The sequence below is a fragment of the Saccoglossus kowalevskii genome, chromosome 2, assembly GCF_978046115.1.
Source record: "Saccoglossus kowalevskii chromosome 2, keSacKowa6.1, whole genome shotgun sequence".
NCBI classification, from domain to species: domain Eukaryota; kingdom Metazoa; phylum Hemichordata; class Enteropneusta; family Harrimaniidae; genus Saccoglossus; species Saccoglossus kowalevskii.
Window position 1 is genome coordinate 4,747,184 of NC_140642.1, and position 20,041 is coordinate 4,767,224.

The following is a 20,041-nucleotide window of genomic DNA, read 5'->3' on the forward strand; positions in this document are numbered from 1 at the left end:
ACGGACGCACGGACGCACAGACGGAGACCGAATTATAAGTCCCCGTTTTCGGACTTCGTCCGAACGGGGACTAATAATGAAAGTGGAGTGGATGGAAAGGTTGCAATGATGTAATAGTAATGGTGTAATGTAAGTAAAATGGAATGGCAGAAATGAATGGAATGGTAATGGTATAATAAAAGTGGAGTGGATGGAATGGTGGCAATGAATGGAATGGTAATGATATAATGAAAGTGGAGTGGATGGAAAGGTTGCAATGATGTAATTGTAATGGTGTAATGTAAGTAAAATGGAATGGTGGTAATGAATGGAATGGTAATGGTATAATGAAAGTGGAGTGGATGGAATGGTGGCAATGAATGGAATGGTAATGATATAATGAAAGTGGAGTGGATGGAAAGGTTGCAATGATGTAATTGTAATGGTGTAATGTAAGTAAAATCGAATGGTGGAAATAAATGGAATGGTAATGGTATAATATGAGTGGAATGTAATGGTGGCAATGAATGGAATGGTAATGATATAATGAAAGTGGAGTGGAATGGTGGCAATGAATGGAATGGTAATGGTATAATAAAAGTGGAGTGGAAGGAACGGTGGCAATGAATGAAATGGTAATGGTATAATATGAGTGGAATGGAATGGTGGCAATGAATGGAATGGTAATGATATAATGAAAGTGGAGTGGAATGATGGCAATGAATGGAATGGTAATGGTATAATAAAAGTGGAGTGGAAGAAATGGTGGCAATGAATGGAATGGTAATGGTATAATGAAAGTGGAGTGGAATGGAATGGTGGCAATGATGGAGTGGTGGTAATATAATGTAAGTGGAATGGGATGGTGGCAATGAACGGAATGGTGGTGGTATAATGTCAGTGAAATGGAATAGTGGAAATGAATGGAATGGTAATGGTATAATGTAAGTGGAGTGGAATGGAATGATGGCAATGAATGGAATAGGGGTGATATAATGAAAATGGAATGGAATGGAATGGTGGCAATGAATAGAATGGTAATGGTATAATGAAAGTGGAGTGGAGTGGAATGGTGGCAATGAATGGAATAGTGGTGGTATAATGAAAGTGGAGTGGAGTGGAGTGGAATGGTGGAAATGAACAGAATGGTGGTTATATAATGTAAGTGGAATAGAATGGTGGCAATGAATGGAATGGTAATGGTATAATGAAAGGGGAGTTGAATGGAATAGTGGGAAATGAACGGAATGGTGGTGATATAATGTAAGTGGAATAGAATGGTGGCAATGAATGGAATGGTAATGGTATAATGAAAGTGGAGTGGAGTAGAATGGTGGCAATGAATGGAATAGTGGTGGTATAATGAAAGTGGAGTGCAATGGTGGCAATGAATGGAATGGTAATGGTGTAATGTAAGTGGAGTGGAGTGGAATGGTGGCAATGAATGGAATAGTGGTGGTATAATGGAAATGGAGTGGAATGGTGGCAATAAATGGAATGGTAATGATATAATGAAAGTGGAGTGGAATGGTGGCAATAAATGGAATGGTAATGGTATAATGAAAATGGAGTGGAATGGTGGCAATGAATGGAATGGTAATGGTGTAATGTAAGTGGAGTGGAGTGGAATGGTGGCAATGAATGGAATAGTGGTGGTATAATGGAAATGGAGTGGAATGGTGGCAATAAATGGAATGGTAATGATATAATGAAAGTGGAGTGGAATGGTGGCAATAAATGGAATGGTAATGGTATAATGAAATTGGAGTGGAATGGTGGCAATAAATGGAATGGTGGTGATATAATGAAAGTGGAATGGAATGGTGGCAATAAATGGAATGGTAATGATATAATGAAAGTGGAGTGGAATGGTGGCAATGAATGGAATGGTAATGGTGTAATGTAAGTGGAGTGGAGTGGAATGGTGGCAATGAATGGAATAGTGGTGGTATAATGGAAATGGAGTGGAATGGTGGCAATAAATGGAATGGTAATGATATAATGAAAGTGGAGTGGAATGGTGGCAATAAATGGAATGGTAATGGTATAATGAAAAAATGGAGTGGAATGGTGGCTATAAATAGAATGGTAATGATATAATGAAAGTGGAGTGGAATGGTGGCAATGATTGGAATGGTAATGGTATAATAAAAGTGGAGTTGAATAGAATGGTGGCAACGAACGGAATGGTGGTGATATAATGTAAGTGGAATAGAATGGTGGCAATGAATGGAATAGTAATGGTGTAATGAAAGTGGAGTGGAGTGGAATGGTGGCAATGAACAGAATGGTGGTGATATAATGTAAGTGGAATAGAATGGTGGCAAGGAATGGAATGGTAATGGTATAATGAAAGTGGAGTTGAATGGAATGGTGGCAAAGATGGAGTGGTGGTGATATAATGTAAGTGGAATATAATGGTGGCAATGAATGGAATAGTAATGGTATAATGAAAGTGGAGTGGAATGGAATGGTGGCAATGATGGAGCGGTGGTAATATAATGTAAGAGGAATGGGATGGTGGCAATGAATGGAATGGTGGTGGTATAATGTCAGTGGAATGGAATGGAATAGTGGAAATGAATGGAATGGTAACGGTATAATAAAAGTGGAGTGGAAGGAATGGTGGCAATGAATGGAATGGTAATGGTATAATGTAAGTGGAGTGGAATGGAATGATGGCAATGAATGGAATAGTGGTGGTATAATGAAAGTGGAGTGGAGTGGAGTGGAATGGTGGCAATGAATAGATTGGTAATGGTATAATGAAAGTGGAGTGGAATGGAATGGTGGCAATGAACGGAATGATAATGGTATAATGAAAGTGGAGTGGAATGGAATGGTGGCAATGAACGGAATGGCGGTGATATAATGTAAGTGGAATGGAATTGTGGCAATGAATGGAATGATAATGGTATAATGAAAGTGGAGTGAAGTGGAATGGTGGCAATGAATGGAATAGTGGTGGTATAATGAAAGTGGAGTGGAGTGGAGTGGAATGGTGCCAATGAATAGATTGGTAATGGTATAATGAAAGTGGAGTGGAATGGAATGGTGGCAATGAACGGAATGGTAATGGTATAATGAAAGTGGAGTGGAATGGAATGGAATGGTGGCAATGAACAGAATGGTGGTGATATAATGTAAGTGGAATGGAATTGTGGCAATGAATGGAATGATAATGGTATAATGAAAGTGGAGTGGAGTGGAATGGTGGCAATGAATGGAGTGGTGGTGATATAATGTAAGTGGAATATAATGGTGGCAATGAATGGAATAGTAATGGTATAATGAAAGTGGAGTGGAATGGAATGGTGGCAATGATGGAGCGGTGGCAATATAATGTAAGTGGAATGGGATGGTGGCAATGAACGGAATGGTGGTGGTATAATGTCAGTGGAATGGAATGGAATAGTGAAAATGAATGGAATGGTGGTGGTATAATGTCAGTGGAATGGAATGGAATAGTGAAAATGAATGGAATGGTAATGGTATAATAAAAGTGGAGTGGAAGGAATGGTGGCAATGAATGAAATGGTAATGGTATAATGTAAGTGGAGTGGAATGGAATGATGGCAATGAATGGAATAGTAATGGTATAATGAAAGTGGAGTGGAATGGAATGGTGGCAATGATGGAGCGGTGGTAATATAATGTAAGTGGAATGGGATGGTGGCAATGAACGGAATGGTGGTGGTATAATGTCAGTGGAATGGAATGGAATAGTGAAAATGAATGGAATGGTGGTGGTATAATGTCAGTGGAATGGAATGGAATAGTGGAAATGAATGGAATGGTAATGGTATAATAAAAGTGGAGTGGAAGGAATGGTGGCAATGAATGGAATGGTAATGGTATAATGTAAGTGGAGTGGAATGGAATGATGGCAATGAATGGAATAGTGGTGGTATAATGAAAGTGGAGTGGAGTGGAGTGGAATGGTGGCAATGAATAGATTGGTAATGGTATAATGAAAGTGGAGTGGAATGGAATGGTGGCAATGAACGGAATGGTAATGGTATAATGAAAGTGGAGTGGAATGGAATGGTGGCAATGAACGGAATGGCGGTGATATAATGTAAGTGGAATGGAATTGTGGCAATGAATGGAATGATAATGGTATAATGAAAGTGGAGTGAAGTGGAATGGTGGCAATGAATGGAATAGTGGTGGTATAATGAAAGTGGAGTGGAGTGGAGTGGAATGGTGCCAATGAATAGATTGGTAATGGTGTAATGAAAGTGGAGTGGAATGGAATGGTGGCAATGAACGGAATGGTAATGGTATAATGAAAGTGGAGTGGAATGGAATGGTGGCAATGAACGGAATGGTGGTGATATAATGTAAGTGGAATGGAATTGTGGCAATGAATGGAATGATAATGGTATAATGAAAGTGGAGTGGAGTGGAATGGTGGCAATGAATGGAGTGGTGGTGATATAATGTAAGTGGAATATAATGGTGGCAATGAATGGAATAGTAATGGTATAATGAAAGTGGAGTGGAATGAAATGGTGGCAATGATGGAGCGGTGGTAATATAATGTAAGTGGAATGGGATGGTGGCAATGAACGGAATGGTGGTGGTATAATGTCAGTGGAATAGAATGGAATAGTGGAAATGAATGGAATGGTAATGGTATAATAAAAGTGGAGTGGAAGGAATGGTGGCAATGAATGGAATAGTAATGGTATAATGAAAGTGGAGTGGAATGGAATGGTGGCAATGATGGAGCGGTGGTAATATAATGTAAGTGGAATGGGATGGTGGCAATGAACGGAATGGTGGTGGTATAATGTCAGTGGAATGGAATGGAATAGTGAAAATGAATGGAATGGTGGTGGTATAATGTCAGTGGAATGGAATGGAATAGTGGAAATGAATGGAATGGTAATGGTATAATAAAAGTGGAGTGGAAGGAATGGTGGCAATGAATGGAATGGTAATGGTATAATGTAAGTGGAGTGGAATGGAATGATGGCAATGAATGGAATAGTGGTGGTATAATGAAAGTGGAGTGGAGTGGAGTGGAATGGTGGCAATGAATAGATTGGTAATGGTATAATGAAAGTGGAGTGGAATGGAATGGTGGCAATGAACGGAATGGTAATGGTATAATGAAAGTGGAGTGGAATGGAATGGTGGCAATGAACGGAATGGTGGTGATATAATGTAAGTGGAATGGAATTGTGGCAATGAATGGAATGATAATGGTATAATGAAAGTGGAGTGGAATGGAATGGTGGCAATGAACGGAATGGTGGTGATATAATGTAAGTGGAATGGAATTGTGGCAATGAATGGAATGATAATGGTATAATGAAAGTGGAGTGGAGTGGAATGGTGGCAATGAATGGAGTGGTGGTGATATAATGTAAGTGGAATATAATGGTGGCAATGAATGGAATAGTAATGGTATAATGAAAGTGGAGTGGAATGGAATGGTGGCAATGATGGAGCGGTGGTAATATAATGTAAGTGGAATGGGATGGTGGCAATGAACGGAATGGTGGTGGTATAATGTCAGTGGAATGGAATGGAATAGTGAAAATGAATGGAATGGTGGTGGTATAATGTCAGTGGAATGGAATGGAATAGTGGAAATGAATGGAATGGTAATGGTATAATAAAAGTGGAGTGGAAGGAATGGTGGCAATGAATGGAATAGTAATGGTATAATGAAAGTGGAGTGGAATGGAATGGTGGCAATGATGGAGCGGTGGTAATATAATGTAAGTGGAATGGGATGGTGGCAATGAACGGAATGGTGGTGGTATAATGTCAGTGGAATGGAATGGAATAGTGAAAATGAATGGAATGGTGGTGGTATAATGTCAGTGGAATGGAATGGAATAGTGGAAATGAATGGAATGGTAATGGTATAATAAAAGTGGAGTGGAAGGAATGGTGGCAATGAATGGAATGGTAATGGTATAATGTAAGTGGAGTGGAATGGAATGATGGCAATGAATGGAATAGTGGTGGCATAATGAAAGTGGAGTGGAGTGGAGTGGAATGGTGGCAATGAATAGATTGGTAATGGTATAATGAAAGTGGAGTGGAATGGAATGGTGGCAATGAACGGAATGGTAATGGTATAATGAAAGTGGAGTGGAATGGAATGGTGGCAATGAACGGAATGGTGGTGATATAATGTAAGTGGAATGGAATTGTGGCAATGAATGGAATGATAATGGTATAATGAAAGTGGAGTGGAGTGGAATGGTGGCAATGAATGGAATAGTGGTGGTATAATGAAAGTGGAGTGGAGTGGAGTGGAATGGTGCCAAAGAATAGATTGGTAATGGTATAATGAAAGTGGAGTGAAATGGAATGGTGGCAATGAATGGAACGGTAATGGTATAATGAAAGTGGAGTTGAATGGAATGGTGGCAATGATGGAGTGGTGGTGATATAATATAAGTGGAATATAATGGTGGCAATGAATGGAATAGTAATGGTATAATGAAAGTGGAGTGGAATGGAATGGTGGCAATGATGGAGCGGTGGTAATATAATGTAAGTGGAATGGGATGGTGGCAATGAACGGAATGGTGGTGGTATAATGTCAGTGGAATGGAATGGAATAGTGAAAATGAATGGAATGGTAATGGTATAATACAAGTGGAGTGGAAGGAATGGTGGCAATAAATGGAATGGTAATGGTATAATGTAAGTGGAGTGGAATGGAATGATGGCAATGAATGGAATAGTGGTGGTATAATGAAAGTGGAGTGGAGTGAAGTGGAATGGTGGCAATGAATAGATTGGTAATGGTATAATGAAAGTGGAGTGGAATGGAATGGTGGCAATGAACGGAATGGTGGTGATATAATGTAAGTGGAATGGAATTGTGGCAATGAATGGAATGGTAATGGTATAATGAAAGTGGAGTGGAGTGGAATGGTGGCAATGAATGGAATAGTGGTGGTATAATGAAAGTGGAGTGGAGTGGAGTGGAATGGTGGCAATGAATAGATTGGTAATGGTATAATGAAAGTGGAGTGGAATGGAATGGTGGCAATAAATGGAATGGTAATGATATAATGAAAGTGGAGTGGAATGGTGGCAATGAATGGAATGGTAATGGTATAATGTAAGTGGAGTGGAATGGAATGATGGCAATAAATGGAATAGTGGTGGTATAATGAAAGTGGAGTGGAGTGAAGTGGAGTGGAATGGTGGCAATGAATAGATTGGTAATGGTATAATGAAAGTGGAGTGGAATGGAATGATGACAATGAACGGAATGGTAATGGTATAATGAAAGTGGAGTGGAATGGAATGGAATGGTGGCAATGAACGGAATAGTAATGGTGTAATGAAAGTTGAGGGAGTGTAATGGTGGCAATGAACAGAATGGTGGTGATATAATGTAAGTGGAATAGAATGGTGGCAATAAATGGAATGGTAATGGTATAATAAAAGTGGAGTTGAATGGAATGGTGGCAATAAATGGAATGGTGGTGATATAATGTAAGTGGAATAGAATGGTGGCAAGGAATGGAATGGTAATGGTATAATGAAAGTGGAGTTGAATGGAATGGTGGCAATGAATAGAATGGTGGTGATATAATGTAAGTGGAATATAATGGTGGCAATGAATGGAATGGTACTGGTATAATGAAAGTGGAGTGGAATGGAATGGTGGCAATGATGAAGTGGTGGTAATATAATGTAAGTGGAATGGGATGGTGGCAATGAACGGAATGGTGGTGATATAATGAAAGTAGAGTGGAATGGTGGCAATGAATGGAATGGTAATGGTATAATAAAAGTGGAGTTGAATGGAATGGTGGTGATATAATGTAAGTGGAATAGAATGGTGGCAATGAATGGAATAGTAATGGTATAATGAAAGTGGAGTGGAATGGAATGGTGGCAATGAATAGAATGGTGGTGATATAATGTAAGTGGAATATAATGTTGGTTATGAATGGAATGGTAATGGTATAATGAAAGTGGAGTGGAATGGAATGGTGGCAATGATGAAGTGGTGGTAATATAATGTAAGTGGAATGGGATGGTGGCAATGAACGGAATGGTGGTGATATAATGAAAGTAGAGTGGAATGGTGGCAATGAATGGAATGGTAATGGTATAATAAAAGTGGAGTTGAATGGAATGGTAGCAATGAATGGAATGGTGGTGATATAATGTAAGTGGAATAGAATGGTGGCAATGAATGGAATAGTAATGGTATAATGAAAGTGGAGTGGAGTGGAATGGTGGCAATGAACAGAATGGTGGTGATATAATGTAAGTGGAATAGAATGGTGGCAAGGAATGGAATGGTAATGGTATAATGAAAGTGGAGTTGAATGGAATGGTGGCAATGAACGGAATGGTGGTGATATAATGTAAGTGGATTATAATGGTGGCAATGAATGGAATGGTAATGGTATAATGAAAGTGGAGTGGAATGGAATGGTGGCAATGATGGAGTGGTGGTAATATAATGTAAGTGAAATGGGATGGTGGCAATGAACGGAATGGTGGTGGTATAATGTCAGTAGAATGGAATGGAATAGTGGAAATGAATGGAATGGTAATGGTATAAACATAGTTGAACTCTGGTGACCTTGCCCTTTGTTATATAATATAATTCCCTTTATCACAGTTTGTTTCAATATAAATATGCATTGTCATAATTAATTTTGAATACAAACAAGTTTTGGGGTTGAACCAACAGTGGGGAATCAGTCTACCGAATGTCCTTAAAAGATGTAAATATCTTACAAAAACATTGGTGCCTTATTTGTTTAATTATTTTAAGGGACATAATTTCCAGTTTTATTCAAAGTAATTCAGATATTTTAGTATAAAAATAAATGCCTCATCGCAAAAAGAAGTTCTGCATTTAGACGTGAATAGATTCATAAAACATGCAAGATAACAGAAAATCTTAGCTGGCTTTTGTCCAAATATTTTGTACAGGTGTCTGTCAAAAATTAATGATTCACTGAGACAAATACGAACTGCCTCATTGTGTGACTACTGTATTATATGAAAAGTAAAAAAAAAACACCCTTTATGAATAGCTATCATGTTGCAAGCTCTGCTTTGTATGCAAATCAACTTAAATAGTTAGTTGGTGTCCAGTGGAGGGAGAAGTCAACAGTACTGTTGCCTCCTGAGAATCTACATCTTCAAACACTGCAATCTTCGAAGTGCGTTTTTAAACTAGTATTATGAAAACTATCATTCTGTTCTAATAGCTGAAACATATTCCTGCGAGTTTTCATTTGTCGAATGAACTGTTTGTCAAATACAGAATACATATATTTTAGAACAATTTTCTTTTTAAAATGTGGATGAAATGTTTTGCTTTTTATGTATTGTTTTTGATTTGATAACTTTGAACTAAACATATTTTCTATTAGTTTGGCACCCAGTTCATAGGAGTGCTTATATTGATTTTCTGACATCTTGTTTTCTGTAAAGATTTTATTGGTAGGTTTAAAAATGTGTATCAGACTGTGCAATCTCTCCATGAGTTGGTTTTGAAACCCTATATGGGATTCTGGGATACATTACCAAGGATATTATTACAAGATAAATCATTTGCTTCATTGAACACATACAACAATGCATATTTGCACTGAGATCAGTGACCTTTGATGTGTATCACCAGTGATCAGTCAAGTAGAAACAGTGGTGATATAATGTAAGTGGAGTGGAGTGGAATGGTGGCAATGAATAAAATGGTAATGGTATAATGTTAGTGGAATGGAATGGAATAGTGGAAATGAATGGAATGGTAATGGTATAATGAAAGTGGAGTGCAATGGAATTGTGGCAATGAATGGAATGGTAATGGTATAATGAAAGTGGAGTGGGATGGAATGGGGGCAATGAATGGAATGGTAATGGTATAATGTAAGTGGAGTGGGATGGAATGGTGACAATGAATGGAAAAGTGGAATGGTGGCATTGAATTGAATTGTGTGATGAAATATTGGAATGGGGAACTAAATGGAATGGTGTATTGAAATAATGGAATGGTGGAATTAGATCGAATGGTGTAATGAAATAATGGAATGGTGGCATTGAATGTAATGCTAATGGTGTAATGAAATAATGGCATTAAATGTGATGTTAATGGTGTCATAAAATAGTGGAATGGTGGCATTGTATGGAATGGTGTAATAAAATAGTGGAATGTTGGAATTAGATGTAATGCTAATGGTGTGATAAAATAGTGCAATGATGGCATTGAATGGAATGATGTAATGAAGAAATGGAATGGTTGAATTAAATGTAATGATGTAATAAAATAGTGGAATGGTGGCATTCAATAGAATGGTCTAATGAAAAAATGGGACAGTGGCATTGAATGAAATGGCCCAATGAAAAATTAATGGAATGATGGAATTGAATGTAATGTTAATGGTGTAATGAAATAGTGGAATGGTGGCATTCAATAGAATAGTCTAATGAAATAATGGGATGATGACATTTAATGGAATGGTCTAATGAAATAATGGAATGGTGGAATTGAATGTAATGTTAATGGTGTAATGAAATAGTGGAATGGTGGCATTCAATAGAATGGTCTAATGAAATAATGCGATGATGGTATTTGATGCAATGATAAAAGCTCAATGAAATCATCAATAAGATTTGAGCAAAATAATTGGGATAGTCCAAAATGAATTAATGAATTAATGTGATGATGGCATTGAATTGAATGGTCCAATGAAATAATGGGATGATGGCATTGAATGGAATGGTCTAATGAAATACTGGGATGATGACATTGAATGGAATGGTCTAATGAAATAATGGAATGGTGGGATTGAATGTAATGTTAATGATATAATGAAATAGTGGAATGGTGGCATTCAATAGAATGGTCTAATGAAATAATGCAATGATGGTATTTGATGCAATGATAAAAGCTCAATGAAATCATCAATAAGAGTTATATGTATGCATTATTTGAGCAAAATAATTGGGATAGTCCAAAAAATAACATGTGTGTGGGAATGATGAATAACACATACTACATCTCACAGCAGTGATTTCCAAATATTAGCTTTTATGAGCAAGACGACATACTTGAATTAAGTTCAAAAGCAAATAAAAAAATGCAAATGTTGTTGATGTGTTTGCATGATGGCCAGAAATACATTTTGGGTTGGATGGGGTAGAGTGACTTTAATAAATACATTACCTTATCTCCTCTGAATATCTTTCCATATCTAGAAAGGACAATCTTACCAGTAAAATTCACACTCATGTTGGTCTCAAGGAACATGAAGTCTTCTACTCTTGCATAATTCACATAGATCAGTTCACCCTGCATTTATAAAACATAGTGATACTATTGGAGCCCTGCTTCTAATAATACTATAAATTATTCAGTGGGTTTTAAATGGTGGTATTTTCAGTAATATGTCACAATATAGCTCATTGTTTCATGATCAAATTCAAGAACTGATAATAAGCCAGTGAATACACTCAAAATATAAATATAGTGAAATTTAATACCAGTGAAACGTTTTTTTTTTACAGTACATATTATATATGTACATTGTTCTTCAGCTGAACTGACATTTGAAAACACAAAAAGAAGATGAAACAAAAAACAATTTATGTTGCTTTGTACCAAATTTCAATACTGCCTAAAGTTTCTTAACCAATCAGAAAGCTTCATTCATTGCCAGGCTTTTAATACACTAAAGGGCCATGCAGTTTCTTAACCAATCAGAAAGCTTCATTCATTGCCAGGCTTTTAATACACTAAAGGGCCATGCAGTTTCTGATCTGATTGATTATTGATAATATAGTACAAGCACAACAACAATCATGTAAAGCTCTAGGAATAGGTAATTTTCTGTTCAACTGCAAGAACTCAAACATCTACTGCAAAAATCAAACAATTTTAAACTTGAATTTTTTGTTTTCATAGCTCACATCGAAAGGCTGATCTTTGACAGGAAATATTGTGTTTAGATACTTTTACTTCATCAAAATTGACCATCATAAAATGTGTACAGCAAAATATTAAGCATGGAAATATCCCCCAAAATACCTTTGCATTTGTTGAATTCCACGCGATGTTTTGACGCCATTACAACGCTTTGACCTTTGTTTGTCCTGTTTTTATGTTTGATTGCACACATAACGCGATATCTCACAGTGAATGGAAAATGGTCTATATATTTATTTATTTTTGTACAAACCATATATAATGAAAATCAGTGAAGTATTAATGAGTAACATATAGCACACAGATAAAAAAAATATGACCACCAGTTGGTCATTTGAATCAAATCATTGTCAGTTTTGAATCAAATTGAAAAACAATATGATGTGGATAAGAATCCAAGCAATCAATGCCCAGTTTGAATGACTGATGACAGAGACAAAGGTCAACAATACAAAAATTAAAATCATGGTGCAAATATATGCATACCATGAGAGGTACATGTATGTCTTGTCAATTTAAATGTGTTGAGACATGTCTGAAATGACATCAGATGACAGATGGATAAATGAAACCATAAACATAGACCCATTCAGAACCATCATATTTCAGCAACTACATTCAATAAATGACACCAGTTTTGCTTTTAATGCACCTAGTTAACAACAGAAATGACAGAATATGTTAAATTGCCCACATAGTAATAATATCTAAATATCTCAGCACTGATGAGATAAAAAATTATAGTAGTACCAATAAGCCATTCTCCAAATATCAGTAGTCTAGAAAAAAATATACTGACAAAATCGATGGAAGCGAAACATCACAAACCCCCACAAGGGAGTCAGACCAGGTGCACATGAAGGGTAAGCATCTGATGCTGGCATGCTACACCCGCCGTGATGTTCCAAAGTCATGTCAGGGAAAAAAGTCAAATCCAGTTTACTGGACAAACAACCACACCAAGTCACAAAGACGAACACATACATCAATCAACAAGCAAATCTGCAATCATGTTACAGACAGAAATCCCACCAAATCATGATGGTGACCAAAAAACTTCTTAAGCGCACGTTTAAGTCGAGGAATCAGAAACCCTTGGCTTATCAACTTGGCAGTCAATTGCCAAAATCAAACAAGTATAAATATCATGAATTGAAAGCTTGAAATAGTAAATGATTTAGACTTACAGAAACGGTGCCATTTTTAGCATAAGCATTAAATGGTGGCACAATATCACTTCTATTTTCCTGTTCAGTCAATGGCTTTTCATAAGCATGTGTTTTAAATATTACATCACCACCAGAGTTGTGTATATACACCTGATGAAAGAAAAATTACAAATTTTAAAACAATATGCTGGTAAGACTTCAAAATTTGTAATAATATTATGAGGTTATTACGAGGATACTGCAAAGTATGCATGAAGTACAGCGGAGTATCAAGCGACACGCAGCATACTGTCTGAGTGCATACTTTGCAGTATCCTCAAAATAACCTTATTATTATACATCAGTTCCTCTCAGGAATACATCATGGGAATGCCGAAATCCAAAGCGTGTAGAACAGATTTAGCGAACTTCTTTGTGTGGGGTCCAGTCAAACTTTTGGGGCAGCCATTTTTGTTTTTTATCATAAGAGAATGCTTATGCGCATAATAATTCCATATTTGGAATTCACATTTACTAATATAGTAAGATTAAAATACCCAGTACAATACTTCTTATAACAGTATAGGAAAGTCTTGTCTGAAACAGAAACCTACTTACATGGTTTGTTTGATCTTCATCAGGAAAAGATAAAAGGACATCATAAGGAATAATCTCTACTGAGTCTAATTTATATTTATTTAATTCATCTCTTATGTACTCTGCAGTAACTTTATCACCTGGAGTACCGGCTAAATGGGGTGTACTGGTCAAATAGCTGCATAACAAAATATTATTTGTGTACAAGTTGAATATTTAATGGCATTTTTTGAAGAAACATAATAATGGTAATAAACTAAATCATAATGTATTCTACCATACAATAACAAACATACAGTGCCATACACTCCCAGTTTCATTCATCTTCTAGTACCGGTACCATACACTCCTAGTGCCATACATTCCAAGCATCATACATTTCCCATGCCATACACTCCCATACCATACACTCCCATTACCATATACTCCATACCATATACTTCCATCACTATATACTCCCATTGCCATATACTCCCAGTGCCATATATACTCCCAGTGCCATACACTCCCATACTATACACTCCCAAACCATACACTCCCATACAATACACTCCCATTACCATACACTCCCAAACCATACACTCCCATACCATATGCTCCCATTACCATATACTCCCAGTGCCATACACTCCCATACTATACACTCCCAAACCATACACTCCCATACAATACACTCCCATTACCATACACTCCCAAACCATACACTCCCATTACCATATACTCCCAGTGCCATACACTCCCATACTATACACCCCCATACCATATACTCCCATTACCATGCACTCCCAGTGCCACATATAATCCCAGTGACATAAACTTCCAGCACCATACACTTCCAGTGCCATACACTCCCATACTATACACTCCCATTACCATATACTCCGAGTGACATATATACTCCCAGTGACATATAATCCTAGTGCCATACACTTCCAGCACAATATACTCCCAGAGCCACACACTTCCAGCACCATATACTCCCAGCACCATATACTCCCAGTCCCATACACTCCCACACCATACACTCCCATTACCATATACTCCCAGTGCCATACACTCCCATACCATACACTCCCATACTGTACACTCCCATTACCATATACTCCCTGTACCTTATATACTCCCAGTGACATAAAATCCTAGCGCCATACACGTTCAGCACCATATACTCCCAGTGCCATGCACTCCTAGTGCCATATATACTCCCAGTGACATTTAATCCTAGTGCCATACACTTCAAGTGTCATACACTCCCACATCATACATCCCATGCCATAAACTTCTATAATTAATTATAGTAGCGGTTTGCAAGTTAAAATATGGCAAATCACCCGGACCGGATGGATTACTAGGGGAATTTTTTAAATCGAATATAGATTATCTTTTGCCGTACTTAATTGTGCTATTTAACAGATTATTTGATTTAAGTATTTTTCCTCAGCAGTGGTCAAGGGCTATCATTGTACCACTTCACAAAAACGGTTCACTAAACAGACCCGATAAATACAGGGGAATATCTCTACTAAGTATATTTAGCAAAATATTCACGTCTATTTTAAACCGACGTCTCAGGTTCTGGTCGGAGGCCTTCGGAAAATTGACGAATCACAGGCTGGTTTTCGTGTTGGTTATTCAACTGTTGATAGTATCTTCATTTTACAGTGCGTTATTCAAAAATATCTGTCTAAAAAACGTGGAAAATTTTACTGTGCATTTGTCGATTTTTCCAAGGCCTTCGACACGGTTGAACGCCAACAATTGTGGTATATTCTGCTGAGGGGTGGTGTTACAAGTAAAATGTTCAAAATGCTTTATGCTATGTACAAAGATGTCAAGTCGTGCATGCGCACATCTATTACTAGTTGTACTGAGTATTTTAACTGCCCAACCGATGTGCGTCAGGGTTCTATGCTTAGTCCCTTTTTGTTTTCCTTTTTTATAAATGAATTGGCACACGAGATACATTCTGGGGTTCAGAGGGGCATACAACTTTCACCGGATTTGGTTGAAATTATGTGCTTGCTTTTTGCAGATGATGTCGCTTTATTCTCTGACACTGTCATTGGCTTACAGCGACACTTTAACACATTGAGTTCTTATTGTAATAAGTGGAAACTAATTGTAAATTTATCTAAAACTAAAGTGATTGTATTCAAAGCTGGGGGTAAACGTTCAAACAATGAGGAATGGACTTACGATGGGGAACAAATCGAAGTGGTGCCATATTATAAATATTTAGGTGTTATTTTTTCAAACCGACTTTCTTGGTCTGAAGCAACAAAAATATTATCACAACAGGCAAAGAAGGCATTTTTCAATATTACCAGGGTTACAAAAATTACTGGTATGTTATCCTTTGATGTATTTTTTAAAATGTTTGACACTATGGTGTTACCAATATTAACTTATGGTTCCGATGTATGGGGCTTTGAAAATCATTTATGTTTGGAACGTGTACAATCTCTAGCCTGTCGTTATTTTTTGGGTATCTCCTGCAATGCTCCAAATGTTGCAGTATTGGGTGAGTGTGGCAGATTTCCTATTTATTTTCACACGGCATTAAAATGCATTAGGTATTGGACAAAATTATTAAAAATGCCAGAAACCCGTTACCCAAAGAAATGCTACCTTATGTTATATAATATTGAAAAATCCAATCTTAGATCCAGGTTAACCTGGGTTAGTCATATTAAAAATATATTATTTTTATGTAATTTAGATGATGTTTGGGAATCACAAACTGTCAATAACGTAAATGTGTTTTTGCGCATTTTTAAGAAAAAAATGAAACAAGTTTTATATACTGATTGGTTCAGCCAGGTATGTACTTTAGAGAAACTGACATTTTATAGGGAATTTACATTTTCATTGGAACCTGAAAAGTATTTATTTTGTGTGAAAGTGCATTCTCATGTTCAAATGTTAGCTTGACTCCGCTGTTCATGCCACTATCTTCGTATTGAGACAGATAGAAAAAATAATGTAGATAGGAGTGAACGCATTTGCTTGCTTTGTAACAGTAACAACATTGAAAATGAATACCATTTTTTACTTATTTGTTCCTTTTTTGTTAATTTAAGAATAAAGTATATTCCTGCTAACTTTTGTCAGTAAATATTACAAATTAATGGGTACAAAAAATACAGATCTTCTTCAAAGACAGGGAGCCTTTACTTTTCACGCAATGAAATTGCGAAAAGAGCTACAAGTATTGTCAATTGTTTAAAAATTGTAATTTTATTTTCAAATATAAATAATGTATGTAGATATTATGGGCCGATGGCCTTCTATTATAAATAAAGACCATATATATAATAAACTTCCAGTACCATACACTCCCAGGGCCATACACTCCCAGTGATATATACTCCCAGTGCTATATACTCCCAGTGCCATACACTTCCAGTGCCATACACTCCCAGTGCTATATACTCCCAGTGCCATACACTCAGTGTCAAACACCCCCCATTGCCATACACTCAGTGCCATACACTCCCAGTACCATATACTCCCAGTGCCATACACTCCCAGTGATATATACTCCCAGTGCTATATACTCCCAGTGCCATACACTTCCAGTGCCATACACTTCCAGTGCCATACACTCCCAGTGCTATATACTCCCAGTGCCATACACTCCCAGTGCCATATACTCCCAGTGCCATACACTTCCAGTGCCATACACTTCCAGTGCTATATACTCTCAGTGCTATACACTCAGTGTCAAACACTTCCAGTGCCATACACTCCCAGTGTTATATACTCCTAGTGCTATACACTCAGTGCCATACACTCCCAGTGCTATATACTCCCAGTGCCATACACTCAGTGCCAAACACCCCCAGTGTCATACACTCAGTGCCATACATTTCCAGTACCATATACTCCCAGTGCCATATATACTACCAGTGCCATACACTCCCATTACCACATACTCCCAGTACCATATATACTCCCAGTGCCATACACTCCCATACTATACACTCCCAAACCATACACTCCCATACAATACACTCCCATCACCATATACTCCAAGTGCCATACACTCCCACACTATACACTCCCATACCATATAGTCCCTTACCGTATACTCCCATTACCATATACTCCCAGTGCCATACATACTCCTATTACCATATGCTCCCAGTGCCACATATAGTCCCAGTGACATAAACTTCCAGCACCATACACACTTCCATACTATACACTCCCATTACCATATTCTCCCATTACCATATACTCCTAGTGACATATATACTCCCAGTGACATATAATTCTAGTGCCATACACTTCCAGCACAATATACTCCCAGAGCCATACATGTACACTTCCAGCACCATACACTCCCACACCATACACTCCCATTACCATATACTCCCAGTGCCATACATTCCTATACCACACACTCTCATACTGTACACTCCCATTACCATATACTCCCTGTACCATATATACTCCCAGTGACATATAATGGCAGGTTGCTCAATCATAAATACAATTTTTATTATAATAATATAGAAATTGATATTGTGAGTAGTTATAAATATTTAGGTATGGAGTTTAAGCCAAATGGAAAGTTTGATTTGGCAAAAGAAAATTTATATAAAAAGGCAGTCAAAGCATTTTTCTTTATTAAAGAATCTCTTAGTGGGTCTCCCAAAATTAATATAAAAACTTGGCTGAATGTCTTTGATCATGTTATTAGACCTATATTAACATATGGCTGTGAGATTTGGGGGATAGAAAAGTATACAGACAAAACAGTCATCGAAAAAATTAACATAAAATTGTGCAAACTACTCCTTCAAGTTAACCAGTCTGCAACAAATTTGGCTGTAAGAGGAGAGCTGGGTAGACATCCACTGTCAGTATTTATTAATAAAATGATGATAAAATACTGGCATAGATCATGCACTGTGAAAGAAAACACTCTAATTCATGAGGCAATGTCTTACAATATCGACAACAAAACAAAGTGGGCAACAACAATCAGTCAAATAACTGGTGTTGATAATATACATGATTACTGGAAGGGGGATAGTAAAAGTGTGAAGGGAGTTTTAGAAAAAATAGAAGATGATTATTCAAAAAAGTGGAAGAGTGACATTAATTTAGAAAAATCTGATTCAGGAGAGCTCAACAAACTTCGCACCTACAGGAAGTTTAAAACAAACTTCAAAATGGAAAAATATTTGATGGATGTGAATAATTCAAAATATAGAAAATATATTTGTAAATTAAGAATTAGTGACCATCAGCTTATGATTGAGAAAGGGAGGTATACTAGACCAAAAACAAAACTGGAACACAGAATCTGCACAAGATGTGACAATAACTCAGTTGAGGATGAGTACCATTACATTATGGACTGCCCACAGCACAATAAAATGAGGCAGATACTTTTTACAGACTTACATAAGGATAATCCTAATTTTATTTCAATGGATCATCCCGATAAATTTCTTTACATTATGACAAACTGCCACATTAAGCTTGGTGTGTTTATAATGCAAACAGGTGTGTATTAATAAAACACCTGTTATTTTAATTTTTTGATTATCCTTTTTACTTTTTTTTATTTCACTTGACTATGTTCATCTTCTATAGAAAGAATAATGTCAATAAAGTTATCTTATCTTATCTTATCTTATAATCCTAGCACCATACACGTCCAGCACCATACACTCCCAGTGCCATATATACTCCCAGTGACATTTAATCCTAGTGCAATATACTTCCAGTGCCATATACTCTTACATCATACATCCCATGCCATAAACTTCCAGTACCATACACTCCCAGTGCTATATACTCCCAGTGCCATACACTCCCAGTGCTATATACTCCCAGTGCCATACACTCCCAGTGCCATACACTCCCAGTGATATATACTCCCAGTGCCATACACTCCCAGTGCCATATACTCCCAGTGCCATACATTCCCAGTGCTATATACTCCCAGTGTCATACACTTCCAGTGCCATACACTTCTAGTGCTATATACTCTCAGTGCTATGCACTCAGTGTCAAACACTTCCAGTGCCATACACTCCCAGTGCTATATACTCCTAGTGCTATACACTCAGTGCCATACACTCCCAGTGTTATATACTCCCAGTGCCATACACTCAGAGTCAAACACCCCCAGTGCCATACACTCAGTGCCATACACTCCCAGCACCATATACTCCCAGTGCCATACACTTCCAGTCCCATACACTCCCAGTGTTATACACTCCCAGTGCCATACACTCCCAGTGATATATACTCCCAGTGCCATACACTTCCGGCGCCATACACTCCCAGTGCTATATACTCCCAGTGCCATACACTCAGTGTCAAACACTTCCAGTGCTATATACTCCCAGTGCCATACACTCCC

At 37.3% G+C, this 20,041-nt stretch overlaps 1 protein-coding gene across 1 annotated transcript in view; it reads right to left on the reverse strand.

The window, feature by feature from the left end:
• The window catches only part of LOC102802333 (N-acetylated-alpha-linked acidic dipeptidase 2-like), a 52,345-nt gene that overhangs the window by 29,381 nt on the left and 2,923 nt on the right, over window positions 1-20,041 (reverse strand). The window contains exons 2-4 of the mRNA XM_085508114.1: window positions 13,681-13,837; window positions 13,102-13,233; window positions 11,156-11,281 (exon numbers count right to left, since the gene is read on the reverse strand). Coding sequence (XP_085364240.1) covers window positions 11,156-11,281; window positions 13,102-13,233; window positions 13,681-13,837 — 415 coding nt within the window. The remainder of the gene's footprint in view (window positions 1-11,155; window positions 11,282-13,101; window positions 13,234-13,680; window positions 13,838-20,041) is intronic.